Source organism: Gymnoscopelus microlampas, assembly GCF_963454915.1.
Source record: "Gymnoscopelus microlampas genome assembly, chromosome: 17".
NCBI classification, from domain to species: Eukaryota; Metazoa; Chordata; class Actinopteri; order Myctophiformes; family Myctophidae; genus Gymnoscopelus; species Gymnoscopelus microlampas.
The window spans coordinates 33,021,315-33,043,420 of record NC_139954.1 but is presented as its reverse complement, the minus strand read 5'-3'; the positions used below and the strand labels follow the sequence as shown (position 1 = coordinate 33,043,420).

The window sequence follows — 22,106 nt, the reverse complement described above, 5'->3', positions numbered from 1 at the left end:
ACCAACACATTAAGAATGTTTCACATTTAAAAAAATACTATTTCAAAAACAGCAATCTACAGATCTACAAGCTCAAAACCTTGTAGATGATATGCATCTACAAGGCTATTTTCACTATTTGTCATATGATAAGAGTATATAGGGCTTAAGTGGTTGAATTAAGAGACACTAGCAGGCCAGTGAGTACAGGACAGCATGTACAATGATATAAAAAAAAGAAACCTCTCATAATGTAGCTGTTATCATTTGGTTTTCATTAGATAAACCTTGTTAGTCTATATTGTGTTTTATCTATTAAGTAGAAAAACACATAAGGTAACATAATTAAGGGAGATATGCCACATTATGAGCAAACCACACCAACCAAAAATAAACTGAAGGCCTCGCATGAAAAAGCCAAAAATAAACTGAAGGCCTCGCATGAAAAAGCCATAAGTGTGTCCATGCATTGAGGACATGAGTCACATCCTGTTCCATCCTTGTTATGTGGTTATGGAACAAATGTGGAGGAGAGGCTGTGCTGCTGAACACGCACTACTGCTATTGGAGCACAGAGGAATGCCAGCTGACCAACCACAGGGCCTAACCCAATTATGTCTGACCATAACTTGTAGGCTGCGCGTCCAGCTACGCCGGGCAGCCCCCGAAGAGGGAGTGAGGCCTCACCTTTACCCTGACCCCAATTCAAATGGACAGCTGTAGCGCCCCACATACAGCAGCCAATACGCTCGGCCAGGGAAGGCCTAGTCAATTACAGTTTCTCTAGTATCGCTAGAAATGGGAGAGGCATTTGAGAAAGGGAGTGGAGTGGTATTAAAAGGGCAGGAGAACTAGGATTGATATTTGATTCCCCCCCCCCCCCCTCTATTCTCATTACTATATTATTTTATTAATGAATTGATTATAATTAACCACAATTCACCCTTTGCTAAAGCTCCACCCTCACCACCAGGTCTGGCAAACAGCGCTACACATCCATTGACTTGCATTGGAAATCACAGATTTTCCTACACAAATAATCAATCATTTTTGGAGCCAGAGCTTCTAAATCTCTTCTAAATCTCATCAACAAGACCTGCAGTAGTCTACATTGCAGTAGTAATACATTGTAAAAATGTGCATGATTGCTATACTATTTAAACAAACATAATACAGGCAAATATCACTACCAAAGAAAGAGGGAGAAACCGGGTGAGTCATGCAATTTTCCCGATAAAAAAGATGTGTGTTAAGATGTGTATGAGTTTGTTCAGCAACACAGCTATAGCCTTGGCGTTTCCAGTGCTGATTTCATCTTGGGGAAAGGGATGAAACAGGCCCCCTCCAACCGCTCTGAGTAGATGAAATCACTGTTGCTGGTCCCCCAGCACCGTAGTGTTATTGTGGTATTCCTATTATTGCTATTAATGTTGAAAAAAATATTGTGTGTGTGATGGCTATTTCACATTGACAGCCATGTCATGTGACGGGAGCATGCCAGGCCATATGCCAGATGGCAACGGTTGCTAAGCTAGGATTGGACAATCGGTATTGGGGGGTGGGGCTTAGAGAAGGGCAAATGTGTGGCAAGCAAGTAAAAAAAATATTTCACCCAATCTTTACACTTGTAAACTTGTGAGATAAATGAAGTGAAGTTGAAGATAAGTTTTGAACACAATTGACCATATTCACATGGCGGGCATTTTGTTCTTACATTATATTCGGCGTGGTGTAACCTAAATTACAGAATGGCATAATGTATAACAAAGTATAACATGAGAACAAAATGGCCTCAGTGTGAATTAGGTCCATGCATATCAATCCCTAAAGACAGTAGCAGGAACTGACCTTGCTGCTGCAACTTGTACTCTGTGGAGTAGGTCTTCCCTATAATGTTCCAGACAGGACGTAGGCAGCCAAACAGCCCCTCCAGGAAGCCCCCCGACCCAGGCCCTGCTCTGTGGAAGTGCAGCTTGATGTCGTCGGGATGTGGGTGGTGGTGGTGGTGGTGGTGGCTCTGCCGACCACCTCCGCTGTGGTCCATGGGACAGTTCCCCTCGCCCGTGCCCTCCTCCCCTCCACTGCCACAGCCCACATGGTCACAGGAGGCCGGCGACACAGCCTCCTCATTGTCCTGCTCCTGGAGCTGGAGCACACTGTTGTCAAAGTGTCCCCCTTCACTCCGCATCGAGTCCTCGCTCAGGGCTGTGTTGGGGGTGCTTATTCCTCCGCCCAGAACTGAACCCTCGTCCTGGCCCAGGGGCTGCGGTGTCTGCGGAGGAACGGCCAGGTGTGTCGGAGGGGCCAGATCGGTGATGATCTGGGGGGGTGGGTTAGAGGGAGGGGCCTGAGGCGGCTGGGGTTGCTGGGGGGCGTTGGGCACATTAGACTTCTTCATGGTGTCCCCGACCACCGTGAGTTTGAGCTCCTCCTTCAGCTTGCCCACCAGCAGGCTCGGGCAGGAGGTCCAGGAGAGCACCTCAGGGGAGCTACCCATGGTGCCGTGCATGTGCATGGGCTGCCCGGCGATGTGGGAGGGGCGTGTTCCTAACACGCTGGTCTGCCTGGATACTGGGGCAAGTCACCTGTGGAATTGAGAGAGAGGGATAATAAGACATTAATAAGCATATAACAAATTGTGCATCGCAATAGTTCAGGGTGGTCCCACGCTACAATGTACTAGCATGGTTATAGCTCTGGTCATTCAACTTGCACCACAATGACACAAATGCCAGATAGCTGGATTACATCAATTGATAACTCAATGCTTGTGGGTACAGTATATTGCTTGATCTCAGTGCAGCTTTTGATGTGATGAACGACAACATTTTAATTTCCAAACGTAGTAGTTATGGTTTTAAACCCTGATTGAATAACAGTTTAAGAGTAGTGTGGCAGTACAGTACAAAAACTGTGCGCGCATGCGCTTTGTTCAGCCTCACATTGTCTTCACAGAATATCACTATTTATGTCTTGTCTGCCATGTCAGGACTGTGTTCTACAGCGTGTGAATATGTATTGGCTCATTGGTGGGGATTTAAAAAAACGCTTTGTATTAGGTCCGCTGAGAGCGGAACATCTGGCACGCACGGCCTATTCTCACTGCATAACGGTTAACCGACTGGGCCGGCCAACGCAAAGGCCTGCATCCAGTTGCACAGCGAAACACACCAGTTAATCTACAGTCCAGTGCATTCTGCTACCAGGAAGAAAAATCGAAACATCCTAATCTGCTGGCTACTGTTATGCAAGTCAGTGCTGAACCGGGGGACAGGGGCAGAAAGGTAGCTCTCCAAAAAGGGAGTTCTGATAAGAGTCTAAATACACAGGGATCACAGAGCAACCAAACACCCTGATGCCTGCAATAGTGTGGAGCAGCTGCAATGATTGAGTAGTATAATTGTTTCTGCTACTACAAGCACGCAAATCCTTCTCAGTAAACGTTTAAGCTAAAATGCTAATTTGTTTGCATGAAAATTCTCGTACTCTGCATCGGCTCATACAAAAAAATAAAGCACTCGTATAAATAGGTGAATCAGTGCACCCCACATTCAGTTTAACTGATATTATTATACAAGATTTCTAGCTGCACCCCTGCATAGGTGCTTCCCTCCCCAGGACAGGCCAACGAAGCTACAGCATAAGTGCTGTTTTCAGACGCTGACCACACATCAACACAGTGGGGCATGAACAAGGCATGGATACACATTGACGAAACAAGCACTACAGTAGCTAGCACTGCTAGCTACCACTCCCTCTTTGTACCATGTGGCATTAACCACATTAACCATGGCGTCCCTATTTTGGGCATGTCATTATAGGCAAAATTCTTCCAACAAATTGCAAAAATAGCAGATCTACGTGTTCACAACACAACGCAATATAACGCATTGTGAGCTTGTAGATCTTGCAGATCTGCTAAATGGACCAGGTCCATTTGGGTATTTCTCAGAGGTTTTTACACTACATACAAAAGGTTGACATGGCAAACAGGCTGATATGATGTAAATATTTACAAATCTGTCAGCCAGTGGAAACATACATTCCAAAAGGAATCTATGTGTGTGTGTGTGTGTGTGTGTGTGTGTGTGTGTGTGTGTGTGTGTGTGTGTGTGTGTGTGTGTGTGTGTGTGTGTGTGTGTGTGTGTAGGGGGGGGGGGGGCATTCCACTCTCATATCACTCACCTCTGCAAAGCAAAAACATGCCAATTCCTAATGATCTACTACATGGTTTTAAACCACTGAAGCAGCCAAGAAAACAACTGAACTTTGCCATCCAATGGTCAACCGCCTACCCCACTTTGCTGCGCTGCCACTTTTAATTGGTTGTGACTGTAGCTCACCCTGTGTGTTTACAGACAAACAGATGGCTATTTATCCTCAGTCTGACTGTGCTTATTTACCAATCTATGAAAAGAAAAGTCAAAACACATGGCGGCACTGAATAAATGTCAGCGTAAATGACCCAACTTTTTCATTTAAATCCCCTGAGGCCGCTCTGAAACCAAATAAAATTTGAACTGAATGGAAGAAAGGAGCACACTGGTGCAGTTAGGAAATATTAAGAGCAAGCAACACAGAGTGAGGGTGATGGTGAGAGAGAGATCAGCATACATTCAGTACAGCTGGAACCGAAGTCCACAAGGGAAGAGAGAGAGAGAAATAGAGAGAGACAGAGAGAGAGAGAGAGAGACGGAGAGCAGAGTGGAAAGGGAGAGCAGGCTCTGTGTAACGTGGCACAATCCTAAATCCAATTAAAACGCACCCCGTCTACACTGCACGGTAAAATCCTCAGTGTTAATTTAACCCTGAGAGTGTAACAGACACAGGACTGTATGTAGTTTTTTTGATTGATTGAATACTATATTAGTCAGAAATGCAAACAGCATGTGGTACAGTAAGACATAAGGCTAAAAGGATAACACAAAAAAGGTCCTGGGGACTTGTTTCCATTGTGGTGCAATGGCTCTGAAATTGCGACGGCTATGAACACACATTTTGCCCACTTGGCAACATGCACAAGCGTAATCAAATTCAGCTGAACCAGTCTCATGACCATAACTGGACAGCTGCCAAACAATGCCTAAGGGTGATTTATTCTTAGTTGTGCACCGGTGACACGCACCGAAAAATTACAATCTATAATCTCTGAGGCGTGTTGTGAACTTGTATATCAGTTAATTTCGGTGCAGGACACCCACGCTCAAGTAAGTATATAGACATCCAGACTAGAGCATAGACTCTGGACATCTTGTGCCTGGGTTGTGTGTGTGTGTGTGTGTGTGTGTGTGTGTGTGTGTGTGTGTGTGTGTGTGTGTGTGTGTGTGTGTGTGTGTGTGCGCGTGCATGCGTGCATTTGTATCTGCTGGGGGTAACCTGAGCGTTGTGAGAGTGGAGTGACTGCCAGCAGCTCATCTATAATGCAAGCCTTTCTCTTAGCAGGCTGCTGAGAGTGCAGGGGGAAGGAGAGAACAGCTCTCTCAGGTATCCGATAAATCCTTCCCTTCCACAGTCGAGACAACCGACCCGTGCGAGTACAGGGCCCCACACTGTAATTCCACCCCACGGACGCGCCTCAGAGCCGGGCTTCTGACGTGGGCCATGGTGGGCGGACATATTCGAGCGGATGGAAAGACACCCGTGCATGAAGATGCATGCATACATGCACACACACAGGAGCATGCATGCATACACATGTGCGAGTGTGTGCACACACACACACACACACACACACACAGGAGCATGCACAGACAGGCAATCATACTAACCCCTGTAACCCCATTAGGCCACTCAAACTCTATTAAAAAAACACTGTTCTCATAATAAGCAGGGAGGACTAAAAGAGCACCTACACCTTTGCAGTGGCTGCAAATTTTAACTGGCCCCTGTAAAAAGGAAAAAGTCTAAGCTTTTCACCAAAAATGTCCCCCCCCAACGTTTACCGTACATATCTTTCTTGCTTATTACTACTTGTATATACGATTTTTTTTTGCATATTATTGTTTGTCTTTAAATGTCTCGATGAATTGAATACACAGGACCTTAATAGAAACAAGCCCTGGGTTATCCTTTTAGTATTCTTTTGTATAATTCTGTGCCACCGTGACTTTTATTCAATCAATAAAAAAATACAAATAAATGTTTTCTATGCAAATATCTACAGTATGTTACAGTATGATTGGGAAACCAGTCAGATTGAAAAAGGAGTGCTCGTTCTCTTTCACCACCCGCGCTCCCCCGTGGCAGGGCGGGGCCCCCCGTCCAAAATGGAAATTAAGTCTCGGAGGTACCGAGACGATGATTTACGATTCTGTCCCTTTCGGCACAAATCTCGGACGCACTGAATCGGCTGAAGGTGAATTTGCAATGTTCGGCACGACGACTCGCTCGCCTAAGCGTGCTCAGCAGTGCCTATCGTGGCTCAAGTCCCCTTCAGATGGCGCGTCTCCATCGGTGTTGAAAAACAAGTACACCTTTTTCAATCCGACTAGTTTGCCAATCATACTGTATATATACACGTACATGGGTACTCTGTCCTGATTGGCTGAAATTTGGTAACCCACCTTAACATTTATTTTTTGTATATTAAAGAGCTGGAAAGACAGGGAGACTCCTGTTACTGAACAAACACACTACAGCAATGATTACTATCAGAATATAGTGCTTGAACCTTTAAAAATCTTTTTGTTCTTTAACATTTCCATTTGTAACTCAGAGAGTGTACAAATGTATCCAAATCGACCCTTACAGGCCAATTTGGTTACATTTGTACTCTCTCAGAGTTCTATTAACATTGAGGATTATAGTGTGTAGAGGAGAGGCTGTGGTCTTAATTTGTGTATCCATTTCTGACACTGAGAATAGGAAATGGGCTTCTCTCCGTTTCTGCCATTAATCACTAATGAAAGATCTCTATTGCCATAGAATCCCATGAATAATGTCTGCATCCAATCCACAAAGGCCTCTGGTCTGGTGTCATTTACACAGTCATTTATTCACAGGATTTTCCGAAGTGACCACGGCTGGGCCTCGGTGCACTGACCATCTACTGTAACTGGCAAGAGAGAGAGAAAAAGAAAGCACGTTTGACAGACATTCTTCAGACACAGCCATTCAAACTAAATGAATTAGTGTGGTTGCCCCTAGGAGCTACACATTATAGTGTTTGTTCACCTTTATTTCTGGAGGAACCCCAAAACTTTGGAACACTACTTCTCCCATAGTGTTGGTAGCACAAACACAAGCCATAACATGTCGAAATTCACTGGTTTAATCTGGAATGATGTGCTTGCATTTCGCTAAGTAATATTTTTCCTAGTTTAATTAATGTATTAGTTCATTACATTTCCCCATTGACATTTTTTGAATGGGTAAAGGGGACAGCTTCCATTCAAGTATTTTTCTCTCTGAAACCGAAAGAAAGAGCTACAATTACCACACTTGGTAGAGATTCACGGTCTAGTGTCCTACGCAGGAAAACATAATTACACCAGTTGGCCTCATGGTGATACTATAACAGCCCACCTTACATTTTGGCCTATAACTCTTGAAGCATAGGTTCCCTCGATTCCTTGGATTATGACGCAACTCCCCATATAGGCCACGACCATTTGCATCTAGCTAGATTTTCCACCATTTTGAATTTCTTTAAAAACTGACTTTTTGCTCCTCCTCCTACACATTCTGTCCAAATCTCACAATAATTGGCACACATGATCTCTGGACCAATGTGTTAAAAACGCATCACACAGAATTGTAATAGTCTATAATGTTCTTCCGTAATAGGCTTCCAAAGTTAATGGGAGGGACCAATTTTACTAGCCTGGAATCCAGCCTGATTCACTACGTTCGGCAGATTTTTTTATCAGTCTGGCCAGCTTCCGATTTGACTCGTATTTCAATTACGTAGGCAAGTCAGGAAGTGACTCGGGTTTTACATTGGACAACAACACTGGTCCCGCCCCCCCTAAAGACCAATCAGAAGCCGCGGGTTGTTTTCACCCATGCTGTGCACGGAGATAGGAGGCTTTCCGGACTGTATAGCGAGTGAGAAAAATAAATCCACGGAATGTAGCGAAGCAGTCTGGATCCCAGGCTACTATTTTACAAAACAATCCAAAAATCTTCGAAACGTCCAATCAACCCCAAATTTGAATCACATGTCGAAGGTGGTAGAATCAACGCAGCGCCAAAAGCAATTCCACTTTCACCCATAGGGAGCTCCACAAATGCTAGTAAACATTTAACCGTTTTTTGCAAAAACATGATTTTTGGGGATCAATCCCCTGCGAAGTACTTACACATGATCTCAGGGGTGATGTCACAATGTAATTGGCTTGCAAAATTAGTGGGAGGGGCCTATTTCTTAAAAACAAAACGCCATATATCATGAATGCAGGATCCAATCACCACCGAATTTGAATCGCATGTTGCTTGGCCTCAAACTCAATTTCTCCCAGTGGATTCCTCGGGTCCCGACTGCATCGGTGTGATCAAGGCAACCACACAATTTCCCCAAATTGCACCTTTCTAGTTGCAAATTCATACTTTGTTGATCGGCATGATAAAAAAAAGATTTTGGTTTGTTTTTAACAATGGAAAATTATGTTTTTGTCGTATGACGTGGTCAAATGATAAATTAAAGTATTAAGTATAATTTAGCCTCATTATGTGACTTTTTTGACGACATCTGCATCGGCAATTATGCAGCCAATGTGTCCCAATTTTTAACCGCTTTCAATCTTAATTCCATCCCTATATTTTGGGCTTGTAATTCTTGGTGAAAATGTTTGCACCAATGTTCAAAAATAGCAGAACTACAAGCTCTCAACATGTTGCAAAGCAAATGTTGTCAAATAGAAACTATAATCAAATCCAAGTTTTTCAAATATAATAAAATATGCTGCACCTTTTGACAAAATAACGGTCAATATCGGTAATTGATGGTTTGGACTCTCCAAAATTGGGATCGGCATCGGACTAAAAAAGTCGGGCTCTAGTCTTTAGACACACAATGGCCAAAATAAACTGGATATTGAGTATAAAAGGGAGAGAGAGGCAGTGCAGGGGTGGGGGTGGTGTGGGTGTTTGAAAGAGAATTATCAGGGGCTGATCCTTTAATCCTTCAACAGGACTCTAGAGGCAGGCCTGTACATAAACACACACTCTGCCCTCCCCCTCCAAATCTCCTCTGTATACTGGCATCTCCATCGAAGGGCTGTCACAATCCCAATCCACAATAATACACAGTATAACATATTAGATCTGGCACAAAAATATATTATTGGTACTATTACTGTATCATTCATGTATGTGCGTGTGTCAGCTGTGTGGTGTATCAGGTCAGGGAAGAAAAAGATAGATGCAAACGCACGCACGCACGCACGCACGCACGCACGCACGCACGCACCACACAGACACAGACAGACACAGACAGACACAGACAGACACACACACACACACACACACACACACACACACACACACACACACACACACACACACACACACACACACACACACACACACACACACACACACACACACACACACACACACACACACAGTATCTGATTACAAAAAAAGGAGAGCACACACAAGCCAAATGGACACACATCTTGTCTGGCAGGATCCAATAATCCCACTCCTCCCAGAAATCCACTGGGGAAGGCCGTTAGGTTCTGTACCACTCAGCAAATTTCAAAGAGGCTTCATAAAGCAACCAAGGCCTTAGTTTAGATACAACTGTAGTCCCCCCCCCCCCCACCCCAGCACACCCTACACACCCACCCAACACACACACACACACACACACACACACAAGCAGCATCTGTGTCCCCATCAGTCTGGCCCTCATTAAGGGAAGCCCTGCTGGGCCCCACAAGGGGGACCGTCTTTAGTTAACAGTTGCTCCTGCAACAAAGACCCAATTTAGACCCCATCCCAGCCCAATCATTCACATGTTACCATGTCAACGCAGCATCCATCCTGACTCTGTTATCAGTCATCATCCCCCGACACACACACACACACACACACACACACACACACACACACACACACACACACACACACACACACACACACACACACACACACACACACACACACACACACACACACACACACACACACACACACACACACACACAATTTATGGTGTGTTTCATTAGTCGTCTCTCGCAGTATCTCCTCCCCCTTGGGTTGTTCATCCTTTAGCAATGTCCATGACCACAAGCTATCGCTATCACTAACTCTACCAGGAAGCGATCTCCATTCTAACCAATACAGCCCACCAAAACAAAGTTTCTGGTACAATTAAGGCAAGAAATAGGCCATGCGGTTGATCAACATTGATTCATTAATTTCATTTCTAGTTTAAACGTTTCTTAATAGTTTAAAGAGCACAACATAAAGAGACTTAAAGATAAATACGAGAAATTGTTCCATTTATTGCTACAGTGACATTTATATTTACAAGAATAGTGAAATGATTTTTAACTTTATTTAAAGAACAGCGCATGCTACTGTATTTTGGACAATGTGCAGTGTAGATGCAGGAGAGAGAGAGAGAGAGAGAGAGAGAGAGAGAGAGAGAGGATGGAGGCATAACTTTGGCCTACAGAGCCGCTGGGAAACCCTGTCCACCTGTCAGTTTTTCAGATCAAGCCAGAGGGAGGACAGACAATGTTACACATGTGGAGAGCGATTTTGTCGAGAACACTAGGGTAGCCTCAAGGGCTTTCTACCCATTCAAAGAGGCTTGACAAAATCCCAGTGCTGATCTCCCTGTCTCCTGCGTACTTCAAGACTTTCTCCCTTGGTGACACATGGAGTGAATAATGGCTGCTGAAATGGCTCGCGAGGGCTGCACAGAATCAAGCTCATTACCATTGGTCACCTTGAGGAAGTCATAAAGGGAAAGTTAAGGCTAGTAAAATCAAACGGGGTGGAGGAGGCCATTGGACTAACTGCACGGTGGAACATTAGTGAGTCAGGGGTCAGCACAGTCAAAGTAAGTCACAGTGATCTGGACTATAGACTGACTGTACACCTGATTTAGCACTCTCTTGTTTTTCTGGGTCGCACAGTGAAACAGTGAGTTACTCTCTGGTAACTGTTGTTTCTTTCTCTGCATCAACATGCAGAGAAAAAAAAAGTCCACACTAGTTATAACCAAGTCCAGTCCGGAGAGTTAAACATACAGATGTCCTGAATACCATTCAAGTTCAGAAAACCTAATATGACCAGCAGAGAATGTGGGACAATCAAAGCTTTCCCTCATCTCTTAGTCCCTGGCCCGTAGGCTCTGCCAGGGCAGACTGGGCTAGTTGCTGTACTGTAGGTGGGCAAAAGTAATAATCTCCCTGTCTGTCCGGGCGCACAGATGTAGAAGGAGAAATTAACACAAAAGTGCTCAGGCATCTGTCGAAAGTCGTCACGCAGCTGACGTTTTAGGCTATAATCCCGCTCTCTCCGAATTCCGATCCTGGCTGGTGCAGGACTCACCTAGCTGACGAAAATACCTGGTGGTCGCCGGAGGGGAGTGCGGACCACAGGAGCAGTAATGCAGCCTGCCTACCTGGTGTTCAGACGGGTGCTGCTGGGCTAAAGAGAACAAGGTCAAAGTGAGCACTGCTCCGCTTGTCGGAGCCATAGGGAAGGTGTCAGGTGGAATCATCTGGAACGTGCATGGTTTGTTTTGAGTGCTGGGTTTCTCGGGGAGGGGGGGTGGTAGTCAGGTGAATGAGTGTGATATCGCTCGAGCGCTGTCACTGACAGACAGACAGATAGATAGAGGACTGGACAAGAGAGGGAAGTGAGACAGATGCAAGACTCAGATGTTGCAGTTGATTCAACTGCACAATGGTACTTTTTGACTGTTGGTTGGCTGATCTGCCAGTGAATTCAATTAGCCTTTACACAGTGAAATCCTCAAGGTTCACTTAACTCTGAGAAAGTACAAATGCGTAAAACCCAGTTGGGTCCAGTTTTTGACTCATATTAACAAGTTAAAAATGAAATTTCAGTCAAGGAACAAATAGTCTTTACACATCGCAAGAAAACACACACTAGTCAGTACATGTGCAGGCGTGAGGACATACTTAAACTCAGACACTGCTGCATGCATAACAATCAATATGGCCAGTGACAGTGATATACCACACACACACAGGCCTGAAATAGTCTCATCCGGTACCAGCCAGAACTGGAGAGAATAATAAATAAGTGTGTGTGTGTGACGTGTCAGTGGCGCACACGCTCTCTTCTTCGCACTTATAAACGTGAAGAAGAGAGCACGTGCACAACAGACACGTCTCTCTGACTCTCTCTCTCACACGCACGCACGCGCACGCACACACACACACACACACACACACACACACACACACACACACACAGACACACACACACACACACACACACAGACACACACAGACACACACACACACACACACACACACACACACACACACACACACGCGCGCGCGCGCGCACACTCCCGGTCTCATTCTTTCAGCAACTCCGCGAGGCTGCATCCAGCAGGACAGGGAGTTAGCAAAAAAAAAGCACTATATAATCTGCAACTGTCACGCACGCTGTCCCCTCAAAGGCCTACTCCTCTGCCCGGCCCCAATCTGTGTGCACGGTCACGCTCGATGATAAAGCACTCCACGGGCTCTATACTTACGCACTCACTATGCAGATCCATCCACAGAGAGATGATGATGATGAATGCAAACAGACAGAGTGACACACAGGGGTCAAGGAGTGGTAGGAGGCCAGATATATAGGAGAAAGCAGGGAATTAACAAATATAATAGACTGATAATACAGGAAGAGGGAATAGACCGCAAAGACAAACGGACGACATTGACAGAGGGGGTTGTGAAATGAGAGAGATGTGGAGAGAGAGTGGTCTGAGCGAGATGCGATGAGGGACAGAGGAAGCAAGAGCAGGGAGAGCAAAAGAGAGAGAGAGAGAAAGAGAGAGAAAGAGAGAGAGAGAGAGAGAGAGAGAGAGAGAGAGAGAGAAAGAGAGAGAGAGAGACAGTGACAGAAGGACAATGAGGAGAGTTGGAATAGAAGCCGGTGCTTCTTTGCTGCTGTTGAATTGGCTGTTTGCAGGCTGCACCCACACAACTCTGGTGGGAAACACTCCCAGAGCGACAACAAAGGACACAAGTGGAGCCGGCTCCATGTGAACTGGGCCCGTCTGCCCTGCGCGTGCGGCTAGGGGACAGCACAGACACACATGCACATTCGCACACACACACACACATTCACACACACATTCGCACACACACACACACACACACACACACACACACACACACACACACACACACACACACACACACACACACACACACACACACACACACACACACACACACACACACACACACACACACACACACATTTTTGTACTTCATATTTTTGTACTTCTATTCTGAGGACTTTCGACTGATTCCCGTTGCCTGCATTAATTAACAAAATGACCTCACCTGTCCATGATGTTTCCTCATCTTTTTATACTATAGCGTGAGCGAGGATATTTGGTCCTCACAAAGATAGGACAAGCACCCCCCACACGCACACACGCACACACACACACAAAACACACTCTGAATAGCAGCTGCTGCCACAACAATCCCCCTTGTGCTCTTTTAATAGGGCCGTCTTGCCCGGCTCGCCAACAATGAGGGACGGAGACAAGGCCCACACAAAAAAACACAACAGACAAACACACATCTTGCAGGAGGCTGGCCGTGACTGACACCACTTTTATGGTGGGCAATGCGAAAATGAAAACGTACAATAAAAAGACAACAGGGGTGGGGGTAGGGGGTGTTAAGTTTTGAGGAGAGGAAATGAGAGTTGCACCGCATTCTTTCTTTCATTTGAAGACCAAAAGGAAGCCAGGAAATCAATACATACAGGGTGGGGGGCTAGCTCTGTTTTCCCCCTTGAAAGAAATCAAAGATGGATGTCATCCCCATTTGGATTCTCAGAAAAATCACGTTGAAATTCTGTCAGCGCTCAGGCAGAAGGCCAGCCCTCTGAAAAGGGAGGACAACGCTCACTGATATAAATGTGGAGCCAATGTTCACTGCTCGGTGGAGAATGAGTGGATGTGTATCATTGCTCCTCTCTCTCCTCTGAAGCCTGGCTGCTGGCTGTAGTCATCCTGCACCGTTACATAAACAAGGACACACACACTCACACTCACACACGCACACGCACACGCACACGCACACGCACACAAACACACACACACTTCTGTCTTAACAAACACACACACACACACACACACACACACACACACACACACACACACACACACACACACACACACACACACACACACACACACACACACACACACACACACACACACACACACACACACACACACACACACACACACACACACACACACACACACACACACACACACACACACATCTGTCTTAACAAGCAAAGAAATATGTCTGATGGAGAAGAAAGGACAAAGAGAGAGATAGAATAAATGTCCAGGAGAGAAATGGAGACAATATGAATAAGGCAAAAGGCAAACTATGACATGAAGAGAGAGCCTGTTCTGTACATTGTACTGTAGGCTATCATCCTTCATTTCAGCACAGGGCTGCGTGTTAGGCTACGTATGGAAAAGTCTGTCCTCTCTGGATATCAGCACTGTGTGTTTTAATGTCATCAAACTGGTGGTGGTGGTGGAGGTGGGGGGGGGGGGTCTGCTGGTCTCTGTATATATAGCATTACCTACCCCCGACAACCTGTCCTTCATCAGAGGGCACCGAGAGAACTCTACTGCATCAAACACCAGCAGAAAGCATCACTGGCAGAGCTGCTGTTGCCGGAGCCCAAAATAGCTCCTGTACGCACACAGCGCCAGGACCCGCTCGGCACGCTCCCATAATTGCAACACCGGCGGCATCCGGTAGATGTACACACATCACATACACAGTACCCAGGATGCTACTGAGCATACGTTAACCAACTGACTCACAGAGGGATTGAGCACATACACATGCGAAAAAGGGAGACACATGTGCACACGCCACACGCGGAAACAGAAACAAATACTTAGGCACACAGAGGCATGCACATCTACGCAAGTACGCAGACACACACATAGACAGATTCGCCCACGCAAAACTATGTGTGTGTCCAAGTCGACGGCACTGCACCAGTACATTACTCACAGCAGCAGATGCAGCTCAGACGCATGGTCCTTCCTCAATTTGGACGGGGAGGAGATAAACCCCATGTCCCGACCGGCGGGCTGGGGAAGAAATACTAACTAGACTGACGGACGGCCGTGGCGAACATGAGATGGGAAAAGAGACAAGAGAGAGAGAGATGCAGGGGGAAAAAGGTGGTGCTGGTGGAGGATAGACACATTCCTTTAACTGAGTCCTGCAGTGGACACTCTGCGAGTGGATGAGCAGCGTCACCAGCAGCTGGAGAGAAGCTGCTCTGCTCACGTCATGCTTTTCATGAATGGAGACCGCCTGACGCAGAGAGCACGAGGAGGGGAGGGGACAGGAGAGGAGAGGAGTGAAAGAGAAGGGGGGGAGTGAGGGTGAGGTGTTTGTAAGGGATGGAGGGAGGGATATTTCAAAGCAGAACGAGCTGGGAACAGCAGGTTGCTTGGGCTGGTGCCTGGCAGTGGCGTCTAGCCCTCTGTAAGTAGGGCAGGCTGCTTCCTCGCATGGGAGAAAATCCTGTTGTAACGGATCGGTAATCGGTACCAGGCCAACAGGCCGGGAGGTGAAGATTATGTTTTCACCCCTGCGTGTGTCTATCTATCTGTCTGTATGTCTGTGACTGTGCTTCTCTGTCCGTGACTCATCATGTACTCATGCAGGGTTGCACGTGTCTCAGAAAATAACACAGGCGCGAGCGTGCACGGGCATACACCTGCGCAGTAGGACCTTATGTGTAAGTGTAATTTATTATCCTACGCCACATCAGCGCCCCAAACACGGCTATGGGAAGCAATCAACGCCTCCCATGCGATGGGAGGCGGTTTCATTGGACAGAGATGGAGGTTTTGTTTGTGCACACATGCGCAGTAGGGCGGCCCCCTACTGTGCAAAATCAAAGTTTTAATCAAAGTTTAAGAAACATTACGACACTTAAAAGCATGAAAGCTAGCCTATTAAATGTCCCCAACTCATGACTTATATATTTGTGCAAAGTTTGGAGACAATTGCACTTCTGGTGTGCGGTGAGAAGGCGAACGGACAAATTAACAACACATTGGTAATTATAACTGTAAGATTATAACTCCCCACATCGGCCATGCCAAAAAAATATATATTTTCTGCCATTTTGCATTATCCTCAAAACAGACTTTTTGCTACCACTCTATTGGTCATGCTTTAAAAATCATGTACGCAGCATCCGATCAATCTCAAATATGAATTGAACACACATTGAAGGGCCTCGATCAGAACACAGAGCCAAAAGCAATTTCACTTCGACCAAAAGGGGTGCCACAAATGCTATAAAGGTCACTGCTTGTTTCAGAAACGAGATTTTTTTCCCCACCAAATTAGGCACAAATGATCTTGTGAGTCATGTAACAATGAAACAGGGGCTTGATCCCTACTGTTTGCCGGTAATTTGGCAAAACGATTTGTGAGAGGGGCCTATTTCTTCCTACACAATATATCCTGAACACAAAATCCCCCAAACCCAAATTGGAATCGCATGTTGAGGGATCTCTCTCTATAGAGTGCATATCAAAAAACACTTTCACTTCTGCCCATAAGGGGCGCAATAAATGCGAAATGTTACACTGTATGTCATAGAAACGCTATGACATACTTTATGACATACTATGACAGCTTTTTAGGGTCCTGACAGCCAACAACTTAAATGGCACTGGCTAGGCAAACCGCCTACTTCAAGTACTGCTACTCCAACTTTAGCTGTCTCTATGCCTGTGCATCAGCAACTGGTTTAATATGAACCAGTCTAGGCCCACTCTCCGGTGGTCCGAACGGATCAAAGCCATTAGGTGCTCCCAGCTGGGGAGTTTACAGACACTCGATGCTCATCTCTGGCAGCTTTTTTGTAAATGATTTATACATTTTAGGCTATGAATTGGCCATTCAGTTCCATTTTAAGTAATTTCACACCTACAACTACTGGTTTAAAACTTTGTAATCGATATTAGCTAGTTCCATACAGTAGTCGTTTTTGTAGAGTTAAAGGGCAAGACCACTTTGGTAGAGGTTTGGGTTGTGTAGTTACCTTGCCATGATGTAACTCCAAAGGTGGGCAAGAAATAAAAAAGAATTGCTCCATTGATTAGAAATTGATAATTCAAAATATGCTCCTGATTGACTTACATTGTACAGTAAAACTGCTCTCAAAGTCACTCTTTTAGGACAAAAACGAACACAAACAAAGTTGATTCAGACAATATAGAACATCACCAAACCCAGTACTGTTTTTTTTTTTTAAATAAAAATGTCAACTTCCTGTTGATTTTGCCATTTTTAATAAGTAGAAAACCCGGACTGGATCGGCGGATCCGGATCCAGATCTTCAAATAGTAAAATCAACAGGAAGTTGACATTTTTATTAAAAAAACAAACAGTACTGGGTTTGGTGATGCTCCATATTGTCTGAATCAGCTATGTTTGGGTTCATTTATGTGCTAAAATAGTGACTTTGAGAGCTGTTTTACCGTACAATGTAAGTCAATGAGGAGCATATTTTGAATTACCAATGTCTAATCAATGGAGCAATTATTTTTGATTTCTTGCCCACCTTTGGAGTTACATCATGGCAAGGTAACTACACAACCCAAAAGTGGTCTTACCCTTTAACTGTATATGCCTACTCACGCGTAGGAGCACTCCACAGAGCACAGTGCACTGATTGGCTTGTCGCTCTGTGCAAAAGCGTCAAAGTTGAGGTTTTCTCAACTTTGACAGTTCACTTTTTGCCAGCTCAGCCCCCAAACGCAGTGAAGCAGCGGTCGTCCTCTCCATAGACTTTGCATTGAACCTCACTGCATTCAATGTTAGTGATAACTAAAAAATTAAGTAGCTCTAACAAACCTTTATCAAAGCAGCCATTTTAACATGAAATATGGTAGCAAGGTACTGAATATACAGGTGTTGCCATACTAATTAAGGTTGTGTTCCATTCAGGTCGGACAGAGTCAGGGCGCTGATATCATGCATGTTGCCTCACTGAAAAGGCTCTGCTACACTAAATAGAATGCAACATGAGTAAGTATCATTGGTAACACCTGTATTCACCCTACTATTTCATTTCAATATGGTTGCCGTGAGAAAGGTCTATTAGCCAGCTTTCAATATCCATACACTGGACAGTGGACACCATGCATAAGAAAGCAGTCTACAGCAAAGTTGTATAGAGGAATGTTTAAGCCATTGACAAGGTTAAGGATGTCTGAGAAATATTAAAAGGTCAGAGGCAGTGTCAGCTTGTATATCTTCTATTTCCGCTATTTGTTGTTGTGCAATGAAGTATATAGGGCTTAAGTGGTTAACCACACAGATCCAAAGAGCAGAGTCACAAGGTCAGTTAATCAACGTCAAAACTCAGTGCGCATGCACTGTGCTTTCAGGATCTATGAATGCAAATGGCATTCATAGACAGCCCACATGCATGCATGTGCACGTGTTTGCATTGCACTGGTGTGTGTGTGTGTGTGTGTGTGTGTTTTGTACTGACCTGGTTGTGGGGAGCATCTTGCAGGTGTGATGAGGGAGCAGACTAGATTCTCAACACCTCTTCACCTGCATCAACAAAAGAAAGAGTTCAGAAACATAGCCACTGTGTACCAGCCACATATAGCCACACCAGCCACATATAGTGTGTGTGTATTGCCCCACACACACACACACACACACACACACACACACACACACACACACACACACACACACACACACACACACAGCATGACAATCTGCTACAAGATAAATCATTGCTATAGAATGTTTGTTCAGTAACAGGGGTCTCCCCATCTCTCCACCTCTTAAGTAAACAGAAAACAACCATTTACATTTGGGATACCAATTTAATCCAGTAAGGAGAGGGAACTCATACAGGATACAGAATAGTGAAATTGGAAATGATGAAACAGAAAATGAGCAGAGCTTATTAATGGGGTTTCTCTCCTGATTGGAAAAAATGGTGACCCACCTGAAAATGTTCTGTTTATTAAAGAGCTGGAGAAACGCTGAGCTTAAAATGTATAACAACAGCAAAGATTTATGACAAAAACCTTTTGTTTTAACCAACAAATATCACATACAGCACCTTTAATTATGTATACAGTATATACATACAGAGTGAGAAGATGACAGATTGACTGAGCATCTGAAAAAGGAGGCTGGGAAGGTAGTGACTGATGAGATATGATATCAGTGGTGGGTGTGTGTGTGTGTGTGTGTGTGTGTGTGTGTGTGTGTGTGTGTGTGTGTGTGTGTGTGTGTGTGTGTGTGTGTGTGTGTGTGTGTGTGTGTGTGTGTGTGTGTGTGTGTGTGTGTGTGTGTGTGTGTGTGTGTGTGTGTGTGTGTGTGTGTGTGTGTGTGTGTGTGTGTGTGTGTGTGTGTGTGTGTGTGTGTGTAATAAAAAGGACTTGTGATTGAGTGGGAGGGCCGAAGGCTCAGGGAACAGATGCTCCTTCCCCTTTCATTACGGACCCAAACATTTGGGGTGTGGAATGGGACAAAGAAGGGTGGTGAGTGTATGGGAGTGCAGGTGCGTGCATGCTTTCTTCTCCATCAAGACAGTGCGTCCGTGGAGTCAGATGGGGGGGATGGGGGAGCACAAGAGTGACGTTTTTGTCCAATCTCTGCCCTCCAGGCCACCAGACCCCAGCCAGCTGGGGGTTGTCCAGGAGAGGAGGCTAAAGCAGAGGCCTTTCAACACACCCTATAAATGGCATGAAATTACATTCAAATGAGTCATGGCGCAGATGGCCGAGGACAAGTCGGTCAGACTCAGACTGGACCAATGTTAGGCTAAACATCAGAATGCCATGGTTGAGCATTGGCTCTGTCCAAAACCTAAAAACTCCAGCTTTATGAATCCAAAACTAATATGAAGATATCCTAAAGAATATAAACAAGTCCCTTATATCAACCAAAATGGCTTCTCCAACAGACAAATAATAACTTTGTTGTTGATGATGATGATGCCTGTAAAAGCACACAGCAGGGGGGGTTCCCGTGAACTAGAATTCTAGTTGTACATTGACCAGCAAAGTTGAAAGAGAGACAAAACACAGAGGCAGGGAGTTCAGCTATCAGACCTGTTTGCTTTGCAAGATTGTCTATCTCTGTTCTATAACCAAAAATTCCAAAGGTCAAGAGATCACAAGCTTGTGTGCTCATGTGGAAACGGGCAAAGCCACGTAGCATTAGGAAAAGCACACAGCAACTCCCTTAAGCGTGTGTTCTCCTGTGCAATTGATGAGTTTCAATCTTTGAACATGAATAGAGAAATTGCACAACAAAGACACAACAAAGAAGAAAGCTTGTGCCGTGGCTTTCACCATTGCTGCTGGGAGAGCACTGTTCGAGGTATGTGAAATGGCCAGGGGCTAAGTGAGCTGCTCCATTATATAGAAAGAAATGATAGGATAGGCGCTGGCAAGCGAATGCACAGTTCATACACGCTGTACTCTTTGAGTCAAGAGGAAATATAGCCCAATGCCCATTAAAACAAAGTATTGCAGATAAGTATTTGTGAATGTATTACCAAATCAGACCTCCAAACCATATGTCATCTGCACATTCAAAATGTAGGCTTTTTTTGTAGACACGGTCTGCTACCCCCATACAAAGACATACTGGTGTTTACATTGTGATAGAATGGGGATAACAAGGCCAAACAACAATTTTTAATAAGGGAGATCTCACCTCATTCTCTCAGTTATCCGTACTCCAGTAGTAGGTAAAGCTTTATTCCCCGTCATTACTGACACACAGCACAGGCCGACAACACTGTACCAACGGTCAGGGTTGCATGTGGCCTGTCCTCTCCAGCTTGTAAGTCACACTGGTCTAGCTCCGTTACACACACTCATTACTATTTCACCAGCAGCGGAACAGCAACACTGACAGCTCCTGTGTCTCCCACATAAATAAGAGAAAAAGCATCATCGGCCACACAGTGGTTTACCTTTCCGATCTGCCAACGCGCGGCACAGCAGTCACGCACATCCATGCTGACGCTTAAGCAATAACGTACACGTACAGTAAACAAAATAATGCATGGCGCGAGTTACCTCTACTGTACATTTCAGGCTGTGCCGGTGTATAGATTAAACATTAGACAATATTTATTGATCCCAGAGAGGGAAATGAAAATGGTATGCCAGCATTAAAGGAGTAGTTCACACCAAAAATTACTTATTTTCTATCAATTACACACCTCATGAAGCCTTGAATTCTTGGAGATTTCTTTGTCTCTGTCACATTCCTGAGCCAATAATTTGATGACCGGCAGAAAGATGCTAATGCCTCCGGTACGAGACTCAAAGAGTGTCCTAGTGTCTCCTACCTGAGACTCCAGTCATCAAATTATTGGCTCAGGAATGCGTCAAAAACAAAAAAATCTCCATGAATTCAAGGCTTCATGGGGTGTGTAATTTATAGAAAATAATGAATTTCTTTGGGTGAACTACTCCTTTAAGGAACTAAAACAGAGCAGTGCAAGACAGGTTAGAACAAAAATAATTTATAAAATGCATAATAAATCAAAGAAGGGAGAGATACACATGATAACTGCAAGGTAAGCACATCTTCTATGCTCTAGTATTTGCTGGTTCAGTAACTGTCTATAAGTCATCTATGCAATAAACTTGTGTCGTGTGCGATGTAAGCAAACTGTCAATTGGCGAGGGCCTTTCTCAGCCTCTGTGATTGGCTTAAGAAGAACTACTGAGGGATAAACAACACTAATGTTCTCTCTTTGGTTATATCCTCATGAAACAGGGTAGGTCTGAGCCCACAATATGATTCCCCAAGCATTTTTTATTCACGATTCTATAGTAAAATGTCCATACAAAACTTTGTATGGACTAGGCTTGGTTCTAATCACTC

The 22,106-nt window shown here is 44.8% G+C and overlaps 1 protein-coding gene across 2 annotated transcripts in view; it reads right to left on the bottom strand.

Moving 5' to 3' along the window:
- map3k13 (mitogen-activated protein kinase kinase kinase 13) overlaps positions 1-22,106 on the bottom strand; it is a 40,117-nt gene that overhangs the window by 11,827 nt on the left and 6,184 nt on the right. The window contains exons 1-3 of one of the 2 annotated variants that reach the window (XM_084085226.1): positions 20,922-21,025; positions 18,724-18,788; positions 1,828-2,564 (exon numbers count right to left, since the gene is read on the bottom strand). In XM_084085226.1, coding sequence (XP_083941352.1) covers positions 1,828-2,494 — 667 coding nt within the window. In that variant the 5' untranslated portion in view covers positions 2,495-2,564; positions 18,724-18,788; positions 20,922-21,025. Of the gene's footprint in view, positions 1-1,827; positions 2,565-18,723; positions 18,789-20,921; positions 21,026-22,106 lie in introns of those variants that run through there. The other variant, XM_084085225.1, reaches the window with a different exon arrangement.